At 54.5% G+C, this 19,950-nt stretch overlaps 1 protein-coding gene across 3 annotated transcripts in view; it reads left to right on the top strand.

Annotated features, from left to right (window-relative positions):
• Positions 1 to 19,950, top strand: part of IQSEC1 (IQ motif and Sec7 domain ArfGEF 1) — a 372,639-nt gene that overhangs the window by 191,970 nt on the left and 160,719 nt on the right. Inside the window, exon 1 of one of the 3 annotated variants that reach the window (XM_032262305.1) lies at positions 8,710 to 9,142. The exons of 1 other annotated variant lie outside the window; for it this stretch is intronic. In XM_032262305.1, the coding sequence (XP_032118196.1) occupies positions 9,120 to 9,142 (23 nt within the window). In that variant the 5' untranslated portion in view covers positions 8,710 to 9,119. Of the gene's footprint in view, positions 1 to 8,709; positions 9,143 to 19,950 lie in introns of those variants that run through there. One more of the 3 variants, XM_032262303.1, reaches the window with a different exon arrangement.

The following is a 19,950-nucleotide window of genomic DNA, read 5'->3' as shown; positions in this document are numbered from 1 at the left end:
ACGGTGGGCACCCGGCAGTGTGCGGGGCGACGGTGGGCACCCGGCAGCCACTTGGTGTAGTTAGCACCTGCACACATTAGATTAACTGTCACAGCCGACCGATGCGTCGATCCCTTGTTATCCTCAGTTTTGGAGAGCTGCCCAAGGTCACACAGCTAGTAGGTGACAGAGCTGGGATGCAGCACTCCAGAGACCACGTGCTGAACTACAGCTGCTGCCCTGCACTACGCGGGGCCACTGCTTCCACTCCAGGATAAGGGACTGCACCCATGGAGGTGGGCAGTGCGCAGCCTGCAGCCCTCGCCCTGCCCGGCGGCCCTGCTCTCTACCGACCCCTGCAGTCTTTGGTCTCCTTTATGGAGCACCTGTCATGGGTCACCCACTTTTTTAGCACACTGAGTGCATTCACTCATGTGGTATTCACGTCAGCTCTCTGTGAACGGGTAGACTAGAATAGATTCTTAGAGGAGAGGCAGGCTCAGAGAGGAGCGAGGACCTGCCCAAGGTCGCTGAGCCAGGGGGTGGTGGAGCCAGATTCAAACCCACATCCGGCTCCCAACCTGTGCACAGGCCCCTGCAGAATCCCAGCCTCCTCTTCCTTTTAGAATTAGTGCATTGATGTTTTCAGTAACTTTTAGAGGACTGAAAAATTTTTGCAGTAATATATTTTACTTTTTAATTTATCATTAAGCCCGTTGTAGAAACTTTAAAAAATAAAGAAAAATGAGGCCAGGCTTGGTGGCATGAGACTGTAATCCCAATACTTCGGGAGGCTGAGGTGGGAGGATCCCCTGATGCCAGGAGCTTGAGACCAGCCCAGGCACCAAAGGGAGACCCTATCTCTATAAAAAAAAAATGAAAAATTAGCCATATGTAGTGGCATAATCCTGAAGTCCCAGAACTTTGGGAGGATTGCCTGAGCCTAGGAGTGTGAGGCTTCTGTGAGCTATGATGGTGCCACCGTACTCCAGCCTGGGCAACAGAGCAAGACCCTGTCTCTAAAAAAGCAAATCAGTTAAGTTGAAGAAATAAAGTTGACCAGTAATTCTGCCACTCAGAGATGCCAACTCATTGGTGGCATGTCTGCGTGTCCTTCCGGACGTTTTTCTAGCTGTGTGTCACAGACACACTGTCACGTTCATACTGAACATGCACCGCTGTAAGCTGCGTCTAATGCAGTCATCAAGGTCATTGCCAAACATTGTAAACATCTCTTTTAAAGGCTGCATAATATCCCTGCTCCCAATATTGGACATTTACCCTAACATTTGTTTGAGGTTTTAGCACGTTATTGTTGTTAAAAATAATGCTGTGAAGAACATCTCTGAGCATAAAGCTTAGCCCTTACTTTGGATTCTGTTTTGCTAAGAATGTTGTTCTTGTATTAGCTCAGATCCCCGGGGAGGAGGGCAGGGCCTGAGTCTCTGTGGCAGGTCAGGACAGATGGCAGATCCCCTGGAACAGTGGCGAGGCGGGGGCAGGGGAGCACAGCCCAGTTCCCAGGCTGAGGCTGAGGCTGAGGCAGGGAGGGAGCGGCCATGGAGGGTAGGCTGGCAGCTGTGGATGAGGATGCCTCCTGGGTTTCTTCCCACCCCTGCAGTGGCTTTTGCTGTTCCCTTAAATGTTCATGTCAGGGCTCTGCCTGACCTCCGCTCTTCACCTCTCACACTCTCTCCTCTCTTTTCCTGCAGGGCTGAGCCTCCAGTCAGACCCTCACAGCCTCCTGGACTATTCCCCAGGGGTCTTCCTCACATCCAAAAGAGGGCAGGGATCATCTCTCCCTCCACCCTACACCTCTGCCTGTGTCCCTGTACAGACAAAGGGTGCCACCACCCACCCAGTGGAAGAGCAGGAACCTGGCCATGCCTTGTCCCCACCCCGTCTTTCCTCTCCCACCCACACTTCTCCCCAGAACACCTCTTCTCTGCATCCCCGCTCTCATGCCTCAGTGCAGGCCTCCTCCTCCCTCCAGAGTCACCATCCCATGCTCTCCTCTGGTACCCCAGCCTCTAATCTCTCACCGTTAATCTTTGAGGGGATCTATTTAATCACAAACCTCACCACATCCCTCCTCTGCTCAGAAACCTTCTGGGACCCCATTACCCTCATCATGAAGCTCAAGCGTCTGGCAGGTTAAGTCTCATGACTGTCTGCTGCTTTCACCTCTGAGCCTCTGCACACGTTGTTCCGTCTGTAAGCAATACCTTTCCATGCACTGTCTGCCCAGCCAGCTGCTACCCATCCTTCGACTCTGCTTCAACGTCCTGTCCTCCAGGAAGCTTGTTTTTCCTTGCTGAATCTCTTTTTCTCAGAAACCTTGCCCCTCCTTCCCTCATTTTACATAGTATTAATTGATCTATATTTCCATCGAAACAGCCAATTTCACCATACTGTAATGGTGATCATGTTCACTCAGTATTGTAACTATTACAAGGTACTTGCATTAGAACATTTGGTTTTATGTGACATTGAGCCCACTTCAAACTGGCTCATGTGAAATGGGGCATATGGGTAGCATGACTTCCAGGTTCAGGCGTGGCTGGCTTTGGGCTCTGGTGATGAGAACCTGCAGCTTCTCAGGTAGGCCCCTCCCCATGGGTGCCCCAGTAAAGCAGGGACTTCTATCTCTCAGGTGTAAGCTCAGGTCCAAGGTGGGATGTTCTGTCTCTCCATGACACTGGCAAACATCTGGGCCTGCCTCTCACAGCCCCGCTTGAGTCCTGCCCTGGTCCTGGCTCCCCCAGAGTCCCAGAGATTAAAGAGGCGGTAACCAGAAGGAGGTGAGGGGCTGGGCAGGAAATGTGCTGGGTGTCTACCACGGGCTCAAGGCACGCTGCTCCCTTCCTCCAGGCAGGAGATGGGGCCTTGGCTCCTCGTTTCCCATGCCTGACCCGGGCCTGACCCAAAGCAAGCGTTGGTCAGCACTTATGGATGCAGAAATGGGCAGATGGAGCATCAGGACTGCTCTGTGGTTTGGGAAGGCTCAGGGCCCCAGGCGTGGGACCAGGCAGCCAGTGGGACCCCCGCCCTACACATTCAAAGTAGTACGATTAGAGAGAAGCACTGCTCCCCCGAGGCCCTCACATGGCCCTGGGTGTCCCAGTGTGGGAAACCCTGCACTGATGTTGGGGTGCCAGACAGGGCAGGTGCAGAGCAGGGCCGGCCCGTGGAGGCTGGGTCAGCACAGTCTTGCATGTTTATTGGTGGGGGAAAGTGACTGTAACATGGGGTACACAATTTACAATGCTGATAGAAAAGTTCTGCTTTAGTGAAAATTATTTTAAATTGAGATAAATATATTAGGCCAATATGAACACAGATACGCCAGGCTTGGAGGAACCCCCGGGACAGCTGGGAGAAGTAGACACCAGCCCTGCCCGGCCCAAGCCTCTGGGATCCAGCACCCCATGAATGTCCCTCCTGTGAACTCCCCAGCCACCCAGCCTGGCTCTGAAACAGCATCAGCAAAGCGAACACCGGCAGACCACGAGGCTGGACGGGCCCTGGTCTGTCTGCTCCACCTGCGTGCACTCACGCAGCTCTTACCTGCAGGTGGACACAGACACCCTGCTAGTCCCAGCATCTAGATGAGGGGCTGCGGTGGGGTGCCCTTCCAAAGTCCCACAGCTGGTGGCAGAGGAGGCTCCTGGCCTTCACCTCCAGGCTACATGGCCTGCTGAGAGGTGCAGGGTTTGAGGGGAGAAGGGAGAGGTATGGCAGCCTTTGGGTGTGAGAGAGAGTCCATGTCCTGGTGCCCTATCTCTGCACATGGGGACTCAGCACCTCTGGGTTTCTCTGCCAAGCTTCCAGAAGCCCATACACATTTAGTGTCTGTGGCTGCTCCATCCTGTCCTGCCATTGACCACCACGTTTTAGTGATGCCTTCTCTCACTCATGTTACACCCCCCTGCATCCTGCAGGGGCCTCTCAGGCTCCTGAGTGGAGGCTCAGAAGCACAGGGGCTGCTCTAGGTGCCCTGTGCTCATGTTCACTGGATCTCTCCCCAGGGGAGCAGGACTCAAGAGTCCTGCAGCAGCCGAAGCATCAAGCAGTGTCTGTCTCCCACGCCCCCTCCCTCCAGCCAGCGTGAGCTCCTTCAGGGAGTGTCTGCAGGGCCACAGCTCCCTCACTCATCCCCGGCCCCAGCAGGCTCCATGGGCCAGGGCCGTCCTTGGCACACTCAGCAGCAAACCTGGCAAGGCAGCAAGTGGGGCCCAATGCCAGCCCTCGTGGCTTTCCGATCTCCATCAGCCGGGACTCCAAAATAGCATCAAAAAGCAGTGGATATGCCCCATTTCAGGAGCATACCAGGGACTGCTGCCCAGTTGTTACAGGGCCAGGGTCTGATCTTCTCCCCTAAGACAGGGGACAGGGCACCTCATTAATATTTGGTTTGCTGCAGAGGGAGGTGTTTGCCAAGCTTCCAGAAGCCCACACACATTTCCAGAGATAATTGCTTCCGGCTGCTTCCTCCCTTCGTGAGCCACCTGCACATGAGGGGTGGGGCTGGGCAGAGATGTTAGGAGGGCCCTGCAAAAGCCTGCCAGCAAGGTCCCCCCAGTGCCAGAGCCTAAGCCCACGTCTATGATTAGAAAAGCCTGTGATTTGGAAACTCAGCATGGAAGAGTCTGTGGATTAGAGAGTCCGTGATTCAGTCTTCCAGACATAACGCCGATTGGGGAAAGAGTTGCAGAAAAAGATATGCAATGTGATCCTACTTATGTAAAGTTTAAAAACGTGCACAAGTGTTTATGTGGTTTGTGGACACCTCACTATGCAGGAGATTCACTACAGGGTGAATTCACCATGGGGATGGGAGCAGGGCAGGGCTGCTCCCATCCCCATGGTGCAGGGGACGTAACGGAGGCAGTGACCCCGGGCTTCCACCACACTCTCCATGTTCTGTTTCTTGTAGTGGGTTGGGGGTACATTAGAGTTCATGGTATTCACCTTTATGCCTTTTGGCATATTTTAAATCTTTTATAAAAAATGTCATAATATGCTACGTTTGGTGGTGCATGCCTATAGTCCCAGGTTAAGGCAGGAAGATCACTGACCCATGGGTGCTCCTGTGAAAGCCACTGCATTCCAGCCTGGACAGCATAACAAGACCTCATTTTTTAAAAAAGAAAATAAATTCTTTAAGTGATGCCATTTTTAAGGGTCTGTGTAATACTTCATATTTTCTATAGGCATATATATATATATAGAAAAATTTCTGGAAAGATCCGCTCCAGACAGATGACAGCAGTCGCCTCTGCAGAGATGGAAAAGGGGAATAAGACTTAGGGGGCTGGAAGGTAAAGGGGGTGTCATTTTTTTTTAAGGAGAATAAATTTTCTTATCATTTGTGCAGTTAGGACGTCATTCTTTTAAAATGTAAAACTTCGGCCAAAAGAAAATAAAGTCCCCAGACTTGAAGGCTGTGGGGTTCTGAGATTTGAAAAGTCAGAGTGTTGATGGCTTTGCAGTTCCCCAGTTGGAACAGAGCAGCGGGGCTGGGGGGATTCCCTTCTTCCCTGCTGTGGATGAAGACCCTGAATCCCTGGGATTCAGGGCTCCCTGCCTTGAAGAGCTCTGTGACTGTCAGATCTGTGGACTGCGTGCTGCAACCTTCTCCGTCCTCCCTCTTCCCAAATGCTGTTGTGCTCCTCCCACCTTGGGGACAGATGGCCGCAGGTTGCAGGAGTGAGCCGATCTGCAGGAATGTTCTGCCAGCCTGCAGGGTGGAATTTTCCAGTTGAGGGAGGGGAGATGGATGTGAGCAGCTGCTTTCTCCTTCTGATCCAGGTGGTTTCCTGCAATCCACAATGATGAGGCAGGAGCAGGGGTGAACTTGGGCACTCACAGAAACCCCAGAGGACGAAAACACTGTCCGAATGCTGGGTTCCCACTGTGCACTAGTCCCCAGCCCGCAGAGGTGGGTAAGGGTGGGTGATTCTTTGATACAACCCGGGTCACAGGGCAGCAACCCCAAGGCTGGCTGCCCCCGTTTCCCACTCCAGACATCTAGTTATAGCTGAAAAAGTAAGGAAAGTGGACAATTTCATCCAAAGTCCTGTAGTGCCACTTTCTGTGTGATCAGGACCCTCTTACGACCGCAGTCTTCACATCTGGGAGGTGGGCTGACAAATCTACCCTGAGATTGGATGACGAGGGCTTGGGGTTGTGAGGTGGGTGAAGCCCAGCCTGCACAGGTGGGCACGCCCCTTTGCGGAGTCTTTCTGACCTCTTGCTGCCTGAAGGGATGAACCTGTGGGTTCCAGAGTCAGAGATCAGAGTTCGAATCCCAGCTCAGTGCTTTTTGGAGCCTCCTTTGTGCCTGGTTCTGCGTCGGATACTGAATGTCAGAAGTCAGAACAGCACAGGTGGGTTGTAGGCACTGCCCAAGTGCCCTGTAAATGACATTTTGTAAAAGCCTACAATCTTGGCCTTTGTATCTGAATGCCAGGGTCCTTGCCATTTCCCCTACTTTGAAATAACAGCATAACATGGAAGGAAAAGGAGTGTACATTTATAAGAGGAAGTGCTGAAGAAGCAACGGATGTGCAGATGCATGCCTTGGGCCTCCCAGGGAGCAAAGAGGAAGCCCAGGAAAGGGATGTGGGGTGCTCCACACTCAAGGCATCCAGTTCACCACTGTGAGCCTGTTTCCTCCTCTGGAAGATGGAAGTGAGAAGAATCGCCACTTGAGCAAGGCGGCTGAGAGGGGCATTGCTCTAGCCCAAGGCAGGCTGCGAGTTAGAGCCTGGGTTCTGCTGCTGCCTTGATGGGAGACCCCCGTATGTGGTACAGCCCATCTAAGCAAGAGTGGAATTATGTTCACTTCATAGGGCACATCTGAGAATTCACTGAGATGGTGAAACAATCCGACCTGACACAAAGTGAGCCCTCCTGATGCGGTGGCTGCATTTTGTTGTTATTAAAATCTTTTGAAGCTCCAGTGCGGAGAGGAGTGGGGCGGGCTCTGTAGCATGTTAACGCACAGAAATGTGAATTCCTCACATGCCTCAGGGAGGGAGGTCCGTGCTGCAGGAAGACTGGTCATGCATACGGATTCACCAGGAGAGGGCAGATCGGGAAGCATCATGTAGTTCTGATCGATGCCTTCACCTCAGCCACCTGAGGCCACAGCTCCAACCCTGCTTCCTACCAGGACACTGAGCCGGAAGAGTGGGGTCCTAGTCCCACCTCTGCTACTCTTTGCTGTGTAACTTTAAGCAAATTACTCACCCCTCAAGGTTCATTTCCTCCACCATCAATGATGGAACTCAAGGATGCAGCATCACTCCTTCTAAATTCAGTGCGTGTGAGTCCGGAGAGAATGGAAAGAGGAAGGAAAATGGCCCTGCGGGCTGCCAGCCATAGCCAGCCGATTCCCAGTCTCATCCACTCCCTCTCTCATTTATTCCTCCCAGTGAGGCAGCTTTCAAGGAAGCAAGAGCCAAGACTCTGGAGCCAGACTGCCCTGGCTACACTGCCTGCCAGCTGTGTGGCTTGGGCCAGTTGCTGAACCTCTGAGTTTAGTGACCTCCTCCGTGAAGTAGGATGATAATATTAGGCCTCATTGGGGTTGTCTTGAGGATTACCGTGCACAGAAGAATATTATCTAAATGCCTCTGAGGTAGGTCTGGGATTCCCGGTTTACAGATGAGGAAGCAGAGAGGATCAGATGAGCATCAGATAGGAAGAGAGAGATCTGTGTGGTAAAGGTGGGTGTGGGAGCCGAGGAGGGATGTGCGCTTCTCCTCCACCTCCCTGTCCCACCACTGCACCACGCTGGTCTCCTGTGGTCACCCAGATACACCAGGCTGCCTTCTGCCTCAGCAAGCTGCCTTGACTGCCTTGACGCCAGCTCCTCCCCTGCTTCTTGTGTCATTCAGGTCTCAGCCACACGTGCCTCACTGAGGGCCTTCCCCAAACACCCCGTCTGAGGGCAGAAGCCTCCCTCCCGCCTCCCTCAGGCTCCCTGCCTCCCCTCTTCCTGCTCTCTTTTCATCCTGATCCTTATGACCTCGCGCAATCATATATCTGCACACTTCCTGTCTCCCCCTTAGACTGTAAACATCATGAGGGCAGATACTCGCCCGGCACATGGAAGGTGCTCGGGAGATGAACAGGCACCACAGGTAGACCAGAAATTCTCTGTAGCCCCGTGCAGCCCCCTTTGGGACACGACTGGCACAAATGAGGACTGCTCTGCCATCCGTGGTGCAGCCACCGGCGTGGTGCGCCCTCCTGGAACCCTGTGGCATAGCTGTTATGATCCTTTTCAGAGTAGCATAATCAAGACTCCCAAGAGAGACGCGGCTTGCCAAGGTCTCATCGCCCTTCAGTGGCAGAGCCAGCCTTGGAGTCGGCGGGCCTCACTCCAGGGCCAGAGCCCCGTGACCTCCGTGGCTCGCGTGTCTCAGTGCCGAAGGGCGAGAAGCCGCCTTGGAAAGCAGTGTCATCATAGGCTCCGCGCGGCGGCGCGTGCATTTTAGCAACAGACTTCCAGGTTTCCAGCACCGGCCAGGAGGGGGCCGACGCCCCACGACCCGCCGGGTGTGTGACTTTGCAGTGAGGGCGCCGCTGGGCGGCCGCGCCTGATGCTGCTGTTGCCATGGCGACCAGCACCTCGGCGATTGGTCCGGCACGGCCGCACTACGTTGCTCCTTGGGCGCGGGGGGGTCGGGGGGGAGGCTCTGGTGCGCCCGCCCCTCCTCCGGATGCTGCGAGAGCAAACGGGGGGCAGCCTCCTCTCGGCCCTCCCCTCCCCTTCCCCGCGCCCCGCACCACGGACCCCAAGGTGGGCGCAGGTAGCAGCGAGGTGGACGCCCCCGCCCAGCCTGGCGACCATGGTTACTCGACGTCCTCGCTCACTCCTGGGCACGGTGTAAGCGCGCGCTACGTGCCAGGGCTTTGCACAGCCTGCTGCTGGCGCCGCCCCCGCCCCCCCACCCTGCTCCCGCTCCAGCCTCCCTGAAGGAGCCCGCCGCCCCCGGGAATGTGACTCGCCCCGCGATTTAATTTTATTCCCCTCCACTTCTTGCCTGAGCCTCCTGCTCCTCCTGCACACACGTTGAGCTTTCCTGTTGGAGAGGGAGCCAGAGCAGGGAAGAACGGATTCACACAGGATGGCTTGCAGAAGACGCTATTTGTGAGTATATGTGGCAGGTTTCTGCCTGAAGCCAGAGGCCAGAGGGGTCCGGCTGAGCTGGGAGCTGGAATGAGGGGCTTCGTGTGGGGGAGGGGAAGATGGAGGTGCAGGTGACTTGCAGAGGGAGCTGACTACCCGGCAGGGATGCCAGCGTTCGTTCGGCCCCTGCAGCGGAGGTGTTTGTTGGTGATGACGATGAGAAAAAGGCTATTAGTCAGCAGGTCTTCAGCAGGCTGTGAAATTCCCAACTCTGAGAGCAGGTATCCCCCCTCCCAGATCCACATTCAGGGTGCCCAGACCGGCTGCTACTGTTTTGGCTTTGGTTTAGCCTGGAGCCTGTCTGTCTGGGAAAAGCCTTTCTGCCCTGCACGCCCATGGCCAGCCCTTCAGCCATGCCTGATAGAAGGTCACAGGCAAACTGAGGCAGTGGGCAGGATGCCACATCCTCCAGGGGCAGCTGAAGGTCCAGCCCACCGTCCCTAGCACGGTGGCATCAGTGTCCAGCTGTGCGCCCAGGTGTTCTGTGGGCGGGCAGCAGAGTGTCTGTGTGCTGGGCCTCACGCCAGCAGCAGAGGCTGTGAAAGTCTGCACGGGGCGGTGACATCACAGGCCCGGGTATTTATGGAAACCAAAGCCTGTGCTTCGTTAAGCCAGGCTTCCCAGGGGGCAGTGGGGTTCGAATGCCAGCTTCCCTCGCAGCTCTCTGGGGCTCTGCACTGTGCTATTCTAGGAGGAGAAACTTTTGTCCTCCTCTGGGACCCTAGGCTGCAGAGATTGAGGCCCAGCCTCAGGTCTCTACCTGCCCTAGTCTACTTGCCCAGGGCCCATTCATTTGGGGCTGTGCAGTGCCCTCAGACCTTAGGAGGTTAGAGAACAGGGCTGAGTCCTCCTGACCTATGCTCAGTTGCAAAGCTAGGAAAAGGAGGCCTGGAGCAATATGTGGGAAGCCTTCTGGAGGCTACCCTAAGGCCTCCCTACTTGATGGAGGCCCCTTACCATGGCAAGGGCCTGTGGAGCCCCTGATAGAGTGACAGCTCCCCCTCGCCTCCACTGAAGGAAAGTAAACACACCTCTGCCTCTGTTGCGTCAGCGGCCCCAGGCGGGAGCCCGCAGGGGTTGGCGGTGGCCTCCGGTTCGCTGTGATGCTCACTTGCTTTTCTAGTGGAGAAGCTCACAGGTTGGGTTGTCGATGTGAGCAGAACACACCGAAGTTCTCACTCCCTGTGGCAAGGTCCTGGCAATATTTTTGGAAACAAATAGTAAACCTTTTCCCAGCGTGGAACTTCTACCACAGTGGCAGGGAATAGGTCCTCCTGAGACAGCTGTCTCCTCCCTGCCACACCTTTGCCTGGGCCCAGGAGCCTGATGCTAGAGAAATTCTAAACTTCCGGGGGCTGTTATACCCTTGGGGAGGGGAGATGTTGTGAGGATGAAATGTGACAATTCATATTCAGATGACTTGGCCCAGTGCCTGCTTGCCTCCAGTGCTCAAAAGTGTCATCCTCACAAAGGCCTTGTCCAGGCAGGCACTAAAACCCCCATTTTAGAGATAGGGAAACTGAGGCTCAGCACAGTTCTACTGGAACCCTGCTATACTAGCCTGGGATGGGGGTTGTAGCCCAGGCTCTATACTGGAATTACTTGAGGAGCAGTAAAAAGAAAAAAAACAAAATGTGTGGGTCCCACCCCCAGACATTCTGGTTTCTAGGTCTGAGGGAGGGCTAAGCCTCAGGATCTTTTTCATTTTCCCGATGATTTTGATGTTCTGGTGTGGTTGATGTTTCCGGGATGCAGCTATTCACTGTAGCTGCATTGCCCAAGCCTAACAGATTGCAATTTTTTAGGAACCATGTTCCTATATGAATTTCAATGCTCTTCCCTGGAGAGTCTGCTTCAATCGGTTGGGGGCCCAGCCACCTGCATTTGAACACATGGCCCTGATGGGTTTGATGGCCCTGGTGGGTTTGCTGATTCCTGGACTAAGCCCGTCTTGCCTTCCTGCCTGAGCAAGGTCCTGGCCCATGGGGGCTCAGCACTCATGGTCTCCCTTTCCTGTGGGTCTTTCCGCTGTTCTCCAGCTCTCAGGCTCCCACAGCCTGGGCATTGCGGCTTCCAGGCCATCCCCACTCTGCCGTCAAACTTACTGGCACTGGAAATACCAAAGAGACTTGGAGGGGGTGGCTCTGTTTGTACGGAAGGATTTTGCAACCAAGAGCAGGTCTTGCCTGAGGTCATCTGCAGCACTTGATAAGCCTGTGATTCCCCACCATTACTCCCCACCCAGAACCCAGGACAGACCCAAATCCCAGGCCCAGGCTCTCCTAGCACCTGCTGCTGCTCAGACCTTATTGTCACCCGCCTTTCAGTGTGGGAAGGAGATGGGGCATTGAGCATCTCTGGATGTTTCACTTTCTGGACAGCAGCGCTGTAGCCACTACAGAGCTGCCTAATTTGATTGCAAAGTGTTCTCATGCTTCGTTGCCTCATTGGGGCTCACCATCTACTGCAAAATGTGATACTATTGATCCCATTTTACAGAGGAGGAAACCGAGGCTCAGAGTGGGGAAGGAACTTGACTTGGGTCACACAGCTGCGTCCTGCCTTACATTTGGCAGTGTTGTCCCTTCCCCAAAGTGCCGCATGTCAGATCCGGACAGACTTACCGCAGTGGCCCTGTGCATGGCATGGCCAGGCTACCCTGAGCCGGAAGGAGCCCCTACGGCAGGCCCTCGCCACCCCACCGTCCCTGCTCCCCGTGCTCCATTTTCATTCCTTCCACTCTCTGGGCCACTGGTGTGCACCCAACAGAGCTTTATGGAATCGAAACTCTGGCCCATTAAGGGCTCAGTCCATTGTGAAGGTGGCACACTGGACAGGACAAAGGATGACAACAAAAGCAGGAGAAGATTTCTTAACCCAATGGGGGAACATCAGGAGGCTTCCAAGAATCAGATCCGAATCAAGCTTGCTAACACTCAAGGTCATTGCTGTACTGGCAGCTTCACGAATGGTATCTGAATGAGGGTTGGCCCCCACTTCTGTAACTACAGCGTCCTTTTCATCCTCTGCATGTGGACCCTCTGTCCTTGTGGGCACGTCTCATCCTGTGACTTGAACGCAGGAAGTGAGGCTGTGAGGAGTGTGTGGTGTGTGAGATGCGGGCTGCTTGGCCAGGTCAGAGTGGGGCGCTCTCCCACCCATGCCTGCTCATTCATTCATTCACTTTCTGGAACTGTCCTGGCCCCTCTCCTCCTTCTGTTTGGGCGACATGGTGACCAGCCAGCCCCTGCAGGAGGTAGTGGTCTCCCTCCCATGGGAAGCCCTGGCCTGCAGCTTGCAGTGGGGCCTCCGTGAAGGAAGCCCACCCCTGGTGGGTCTCCCCCAGACAGGAGAAGGGACACTGGTGGGACTGGGCCTGGAATAGTCCACACACACACCTCTAGGAAACCTGTGCGTTGAGGCTTCACCATTGTCACCTGGGCTGGCTCAGTTCTTCAGGCACAGTTATGAGCATCTGCTGGACAGTGGGCCTGGGCTGCATGCCAAGGAACAGCAGCCCTAGCCCACAGAGGGAGACGCAGGTGGGGAACCTGAGGCCCAGTCTTTACTCTCAAGCACATGTGATGACCAGTAGCCCTTCCTGCCATGCAGATGCAGTGATCACTGTTAAAAATGGTCACTATGGGCCGGACGCAGTGGCTTACGCCTGTAATCCCAGCACTTTGGGAGGCTGAGGCGGGTGGATCACGAGGTCAAGAGATCGAGACCATCCTGGTCAACATGGTGAAACCCCGTCTCTACTAAAAATACAAAAAAAAAAGTTAGCTGGGCATGGTGGCGCGTGCCTGTAATCCCAGCTACTCAGGAGGCTGAGGCAGGAGAATTGCCTGAACCCGGGAGGCGGAGGTTGCAGTGAGCCAAGATCATGCCGTTGCACTCCAGCCTGGGTAACAAGAGCGAAACTCCGTCTCAAAAAAAAACAAAAAATGGTCACTATGAATGACCCACACAGCACTGGGCTATTTTCCAAGAATGCTGTAGCACCCATCTGCCCTTTACAGCCCCAGGAGGCAATTGGGAAGGTCCTGGTTATGACTCTGAAAGGCTGGGATATGCAGCTAAGGTCACACAGCCAGGCCTGGGTCTCCACTTCCCTGTATTCAGCTAATGTTCATAGCGCACCTGCTGTGTGCCCAGCTCAGTGCTGGGAACCCCTGAGAGGGTACAACTCTCAGGGGATACTGTGGGGAGAAGCACACAGAGAAATGAAGATGGTAGAATGCCCAATGGTAATAGGTCCAGTGAACTGTGTGGCTACTCAGGAAGTAAGGAGGGCTTCCTGGAGGAGGTAGCCTTTGAACAGAAATCTAAATGATTAGGAGGAACTATCCAGGAGAAGTGTGGGGGCCCTGGGTGCAGGGGACAGCAAGTGCAAGGTCCAGTGAGGGCATGCTTGGCAGGATTGTGCCACAGAGGGAGGATGGTGTGGCTGGAGCAGATTGGGCCAGGAAGAGAGGTAAAGGGGGTGGGGTTGCTCATGGAAGCCCTAGAGTAAAGAGACTCGTTCTTCTGGAGGCTAAAGATATGAAGAGACTGGGGGTTAAGGAGGCTGGCGAACTGCACTGGGACCTCCCAGCCATGAGGGGGTGTCATGAGCCTGGGGCCTGAAAATTCAGAGGCCTGGCCACTGCCTCTGCTCCTTTGCAAGGCCAGGGCCCAGGTCTGCTCCCCATTGTATACCCAAAGCTGGCACGGGCCTGGCACAATGTTGGGACTTAGAGACCCTGTCTGGGGTGAATTTTAGAGACTGAGAGGAACAGACTTTTCTGGTAGTTGCTGGACAGGCAGGCAACAAGAAGCATCGGCTTAGGCAAGCACCCACCTCTGATCTACCCACCTGCCACCATTTTCCACCAAAGGATCCGTGAAGGACAGGTCTGGCATCCAGGCCCTCCCAGGGCGTCAGAGGAAGGGTAAGCCTTGGACTGGTGCCAGCCCCCGGGCAGGACCCTGCTTGGCCTCGGTCAGCCTGTGGTCAGCATCTTTTTCCAAGTACCCAAGCACAGGCACTGGGCCTGACCTCCTGTTCTGTGTAGCAGGGCTGATACTCCCCTTCTGGGGCTTACCTGCGCGTCAGCAGGCAGGCTGGGCCCCAAGCTCAGCAAGTGTTGAGCCATCCTTGTCCCTCCCTGGTGGCCCTTTGCTGAAGCCCCGCAAGGTCTCTGCACCCCTGAAGGACTTGGCACCCTCTCCTCAGGGCCCTGGCCTGCCTCCTTGCGCTGACTCGCTCACTTGGTCTCTAAGAATAACAACAAAAGGGCCTTATCTTGTTAAATCCCACAACACTGGCAGGGTGGTTGTATGTCATCCTATTTTCCAGGGAAGGGCCTTGCTCAGGGTCACAGCCAGTGAGTCTGCCTGACTCCAGACCCCGCTCCTCCCTGGCCAGGTCTGTGCGCCCTTGTGGGTGGGGCCAGTGGCCACCCAGTGCACAGAGATGGGATGAGGAAGGGGAGAAGGGCCGTCAGGGGGTCCAGGTGTTGGGGGGCCTGGCGCCTTACCCCAAGCAGGTTCCAGATCTCCCAGCCTCGAGGCTCTGACCCTCCCCACCCCTTCCCCCACTGCAAGCACTGCATGGAATGTTGGCCACTGCCCCTGCGGCACGGCTGCCCCCAGCCCGCTTGTCCCGGGTGCCAAGAGTACTTGTCCCACAGTGGCTGGGAGCCCAGCACCCAGTGCCTGTGAACCAGACCAATTTTGTCACCACCAGTGGGGGCTTAGGAGGCGTTGCTCCTGGGTGCTGAATAAGCTGCTCCCGGGCTCACCTTAGAGCTTACTGCTTTGACCCAAAAGCCTACTGATGACACAGCCCAGTCTACCCTTCCCTCTCCTTCCAGCCTGTTGGATGGCTCCTGTTCTCTCACTTCTCACTCTTACCCCAGGAGGCTCCCTGCAGGCAGAGTGGATGAAAATACGCTGCCCCTTTGTCTCTGAGGCCCTGGCCCGCCTGGGGCCTTACACAGCAGGACAGGGAGGCTCCGTTCTAGCACTGTCCCTGCCTCACTGTGTGACCCTGGGCAGACTGCTTGCCCTCTCTGGGCCTGTGACCTCATCTGGAAGGTTCCTGGTTATGCTGCGACACACAGGGGGCTGAGAGTGGGAGGAGCGGTGTCTGCCAGGCACAGCAGCTCCAGGCATGCTGGCTCGTTCCCACGGCCCCGTCTGCTGATCACTCACCCGTTCATTCACTCAGCCCACCGTGGTCACTGGACACCTAGTCCACATCCTGACACACGCCAGGCCTGTGGGCTATGCCTGTAAATGGGCCAGGCCAGCTCTGCCTGCATGGAGCTGACCGTCCAGAGAGGAACAGTAAATAAGACATTGATGACACCCGCCAGAGCTGCTTCTAGATAGAGCTGGGACGAGAACAGGGTGGGGCAGTGGGCACCCCTTCCGAGACATGCACCTCTCTTCTTAGGCACTCTGGGGCGAGGCCCTCTCTCCCACCCTTCCTGGCCTCCCCTGTTCCCACAACGCTCCACCCCCTGCCCAGCCCTGCCTGGAGGGCTCACCCCGCCACACTCTTGCCCATGCTGGCTCCTCTGCCAGGAGTGCCCTTCCTCCCCTTCGCCTCAGACCTCACAGTCCAACCTGTACCTCTTTCCTGACTCCCCCAGGCAAATTGGTCCCCTCCAGGAGTTCCCGCATGGTGAGTCCTCCCTGTGACAGACCCCGTGCCAGCCCCTCTGTTGTCTCCAGCTGCCCGGAAGTCCTGCCTTTGCTTTCTGGCATCCCTGCAGGGCCTGGCCTGACGAGACACAAATCACCACTTTTAAAATTGTGGTAAGATAGACAGAAAACTTCCTTTTTAAAGTGGAACACTGTTCCATTGTGCAGATCGCCCACATTTTAGTCCTTTTTAATTATACACTTCAGTGGCTGTAAGTACGTTCCCAGTGTAGTGCAGCCAACACACCATCCATCTCCAGAACTTCTTCACCTTCCCAAACAGGGCTCTGCCCTGCAAGCGCAAACTCCCATCTGGCATCCCCAGCCCCTGGCGCCCACCATTCTACTTTCCACCATTCTACTCTGCTCACCATTGACTGAGTAGAGTAGAATGTGACACAGGCATATACAAATGCCACCATTGACTGCGGTGGTACTTGTATGTGCCTGTATGTGTGTGTTTAGCTCTATGTAGTCTTATCACGTATGTAGGCTCCACAGTACGCATTCTATTCTCCTGTGAATGTGACTGCCCTAGGGACGTCATGTGAGTGGAATGGGATAGCATTTGTCCTTCCCTGGCTGACTTACTTCACTGAGCATCATGTCCTCAAGGTTCATCTGTGCCGCAGCAGTGATCAGAACTTCCTTCCTTTTTAAAGCTGAACACTGTTCCATTGTGCAGATCAATCACATTTTGTTCGTCCACTCACCCATCTATGGGTATTTGGTTGTTTCCGCCTTTTGGCTATTGTGACTAGTGCTGCTGTGAACATGGGTGTGCAAATGCCTCTCCAAGTCCCTGGTTCCATTTCTCTTGGGTATGTACTCAGAAGTGGGATGGCTGGGTCAGATGTGATTGGGTGTGGAGCTTTTTGAGGAGCCGCCGTCCTGCTGTTCGCAGCGGCTGCACTGCTTTACCTCCCCCCAGCAGTGCACGGGGGTCCCAGGTTCTCCACATCTTCGCCGTCACTTGTTATTTTCTGTTTGTCTTTAAGAATAGCCATCCTCACGGTGTAAAGTGGTATCTTGTGTTAAATGTCCCCTTCTTGAATAAGAGTGTGAGTGATGAAGTTTTGCTTACAAAAGGGATGCTTACATCTTTGTTGTTTTTTAAATGCATTCATATAACAGAGATTATTCACCCACATGGCACAAAAAAAGGCTGCACAGTTTCGATTTGGTTCCCTCGCTTCTCGTTCTTCTGCCCAGAGGCCACGGCTGTGTCCAGTTCCTTTGGGTCCTCGGTGAATTTCTGTGCATGTATATGAGCGCTTCATCATTGAAGTGGTCCCTCAGCAAGCTGGTAACACAAAGCAGTTTATTTTCCCATCCCTGCTTTGTGGTTCTGGATTTGAGCCAGTGAAATGCTCAACTTGGGGGACGTGTGACCAGCCAGCCTCTGCAGGAGGTGGTGGTCTCTCTCCAAGGAAAGCCCTGGCCCGCTGCCTACAGTGGGACCTCCATGAAGGAAGCCACACCCTCTGTGTCTCCCCCAGGAAGGAGAAGGGAGGCTGGCGGGACTGGGCCTGAACATTCCAAGATGAACCCCCACCACACACACACACCTCCAGGAAGCCTATGCGTTGAGCCTCATCATTGTCACCTTGGTTGGCTCTCCATCCAGGTCAGTCCTGGGCACAGTTGTCAGCATCTGTTTGCAAGTGGGCCCCAAATGCAGGCAGAGCTGCCAGAGGGCGTGGGGGAGTGGGGCCAGGGAAACTGACAGCCTAGGCGGTGCAGGGCAGGCCCCCCACCAAGAATCCACACAGGTGTTTATGGGTGTGAAAATCTACGAGCAGCTGTCTGAGTCCAGTCCTCACTCCTCTTGACGTCTAAACCACAAAATGCATTTTGTATGATTTGAATATGCATTGAGTTTTCCAGGAATGCAACTGCTCTCGAAGTTGAGGGAGGATCAGACTCTGATATGTTCGGAGCTCAGCCAAGAGCTGCCACCATTCAGAGCACTGCATCACCAGGGATGGCATCTCTCATGGTGCCAGAGACCCCAGAGAACTCCAGCATCCATCTGGGTTTGCGCCCATTGTCACACGACCAGGCAGGTGACTAAAGGATAGGCCCACCCACCATTAGTGTGACAAATTACCCTTTATTTTATTCTAAATTATTTTCCTCTTTTTTTGTAATGTTACCATCCGGACATTCTCTTGGTTCTGTTTTAAATATGTGTGTAGATAGATCACATGACACGTCAACTTCATTTGAGAAGAGAGAAGAGGATAGTGCAAAGCTCTGATTTTAAGGAGGGGTGTGCTGGACAAAGGATCGTTGTGATAATGGAGCTACTGTGTATTTTAACTGTGGTGGTACTTGTATGTGCCTGTTTGTGTGTGCATGTGTGTGTTTAGTTCTATGCAGGCTTATCATGTGTGTAGGCTCCACAGTATAAGCAAAACAGGAAATCTGCCTAAGTTGGGGGGACAGTGCCGTGTCAGTATCCTGGTGGTGATGGAGTCCTATAGTTTTGTAAGATGTTACCGTTGGGGGAAACGGTGTATATAAGATCTCTCTGTATTTTTTTAATAACTGCAAATAAATATACAATTATCTCAAAATAAAGTTTAATTTTAAAAAGGTAAGGGTAGGTATCAGGTCTGACAGGCCAAGATCTCTGGTGACTAGAGGACAGCAGACAGCCAGTGACCTCCCAGTCTCAGTTCCTTGGTGTTACACATGGTCACCAACCTGTACTGCCCTCCCCTCCCTGACACCTGAGACACCTTGGCCCCTTCCGTCCAAGGCTGAATCCCACCAGGGGCAGTGGGATCAGCCCCTCACCCCAGAAAGGCAGCACAAGCCCCTTTTGCTGCCAGCTGGGGCCTGGCTGGCCCCCAGGGGTTCTGAGTTTAAGACCCTGTTCTGCCAGCAGGTGGTGGATGTCAGCTGGCTGATGAAGCGGGGGTCTTATCCATTGTCCTCACATGCCTCTCAGAACCAGGGCCCCAGCCCCAGCCCAGGCCTCTTCTCAGGTGGGCCTTCCTGCTCCCCTGGGCTTGCAGGACAGCCCTGCTGATGGCCACTCCTGCCCTCCTCTGCCCTGTGCCAGCAGCGTTCCTGATGACACAGTCACCATACTTGTCTCTGCCTCCCGCCACCACAGTAGGCAGCTGGGACAGAGACAAATAACATTCCATCAAATGCCATTTTGAAGACAAAAATGGACCAGTCAACTAAAGCTAAAAGGTTAAGGGAAGGAAGCAAGTACTTTAATGACTTTGTCATTCTACAAATTGACTGTTCTATGAATTGGCTGTCAGTGAATTGACTTGTCACTGGCTGAAAGAAAGTCGGGGCATGGCTGGTGAGGTTGTGGGCAGGACTGCAGCAGTGAACAGGGCGGTGGGGAAGCCAGGCCAGGTGTGGTGTTGACTCTCTGAGGGACCAGGATTTGCCCACTAGACCGCCCAGCCCAGGAGCCCTGGCTTTTCCCTCTCCTGTGCATCCCATTTCCTGAGCGTGAGCTCAGGATACAGGGCTCCGAGGAGCTCAGGCTGCACCAGAGATGTCCCTTCCCCCTTTGTCTCCCATGGTGTGACCTTGCCGCACTGGCCTGACCTCCGAGGGATGAGGGTCCTGTCAGAGCAACCCCTGTGGCTCAGCAGGGGGCTGACCTGAGCACGGCTAATAGAAAAACGTTTCATTGGCTCCGAGGACTTCATTCCTCGTCAAGACATCCCTGGCATCTGCTTGGAATGATTACTAAGGGAAGTGGTGCATCTTAAATCACCAGGCCCTGGCTGAAATTCGCTGCCTGTCTCTCAGGTCTCTCGGTGGCCCCACGATAACCCAGCATTTTCCTCCCTTTTGCCCTCCATTATCAAATAAGAGAGAAACACCATCAAGTCTCTCCAGCCCCCTTCCTTATTCAGGCTTCTGCCCCCTGACCGTCTCTGGGCTGCAGAGAGGTCGGGCTGCCTCAGAGGAGCTCCCCAAGACCAGGTGGGCCCAGTGGATGTGGGGTCCAAGATCTGGGGGTAATCAGAACCTTTTTCTGTACCTCCCCTGACAGGATCCACCACTCTCCATGGAACCCCTTATCTGCTGCCCAGTGG

This window comes from Sapajus apella, unplaced genomic scaffold, assembly GCF_009761245.1.
Source record: "Sapajus apella isolate SASKATOON/1434 unplaced genomic scaffold, GSC_monkey_1.0 scaffold128, whole genome shotgun sequence".
NCBI classification, from domain to species: Eukaryota; Metazoa; Chordata; class Mammalia; order Primates; family Cebidae; genus Sapajus; species Sapajus apella.
Note: the sequence above shows the minus strand (reverse complement) of the source record. Positions and strands in the feature narration are given on the sequence as shown.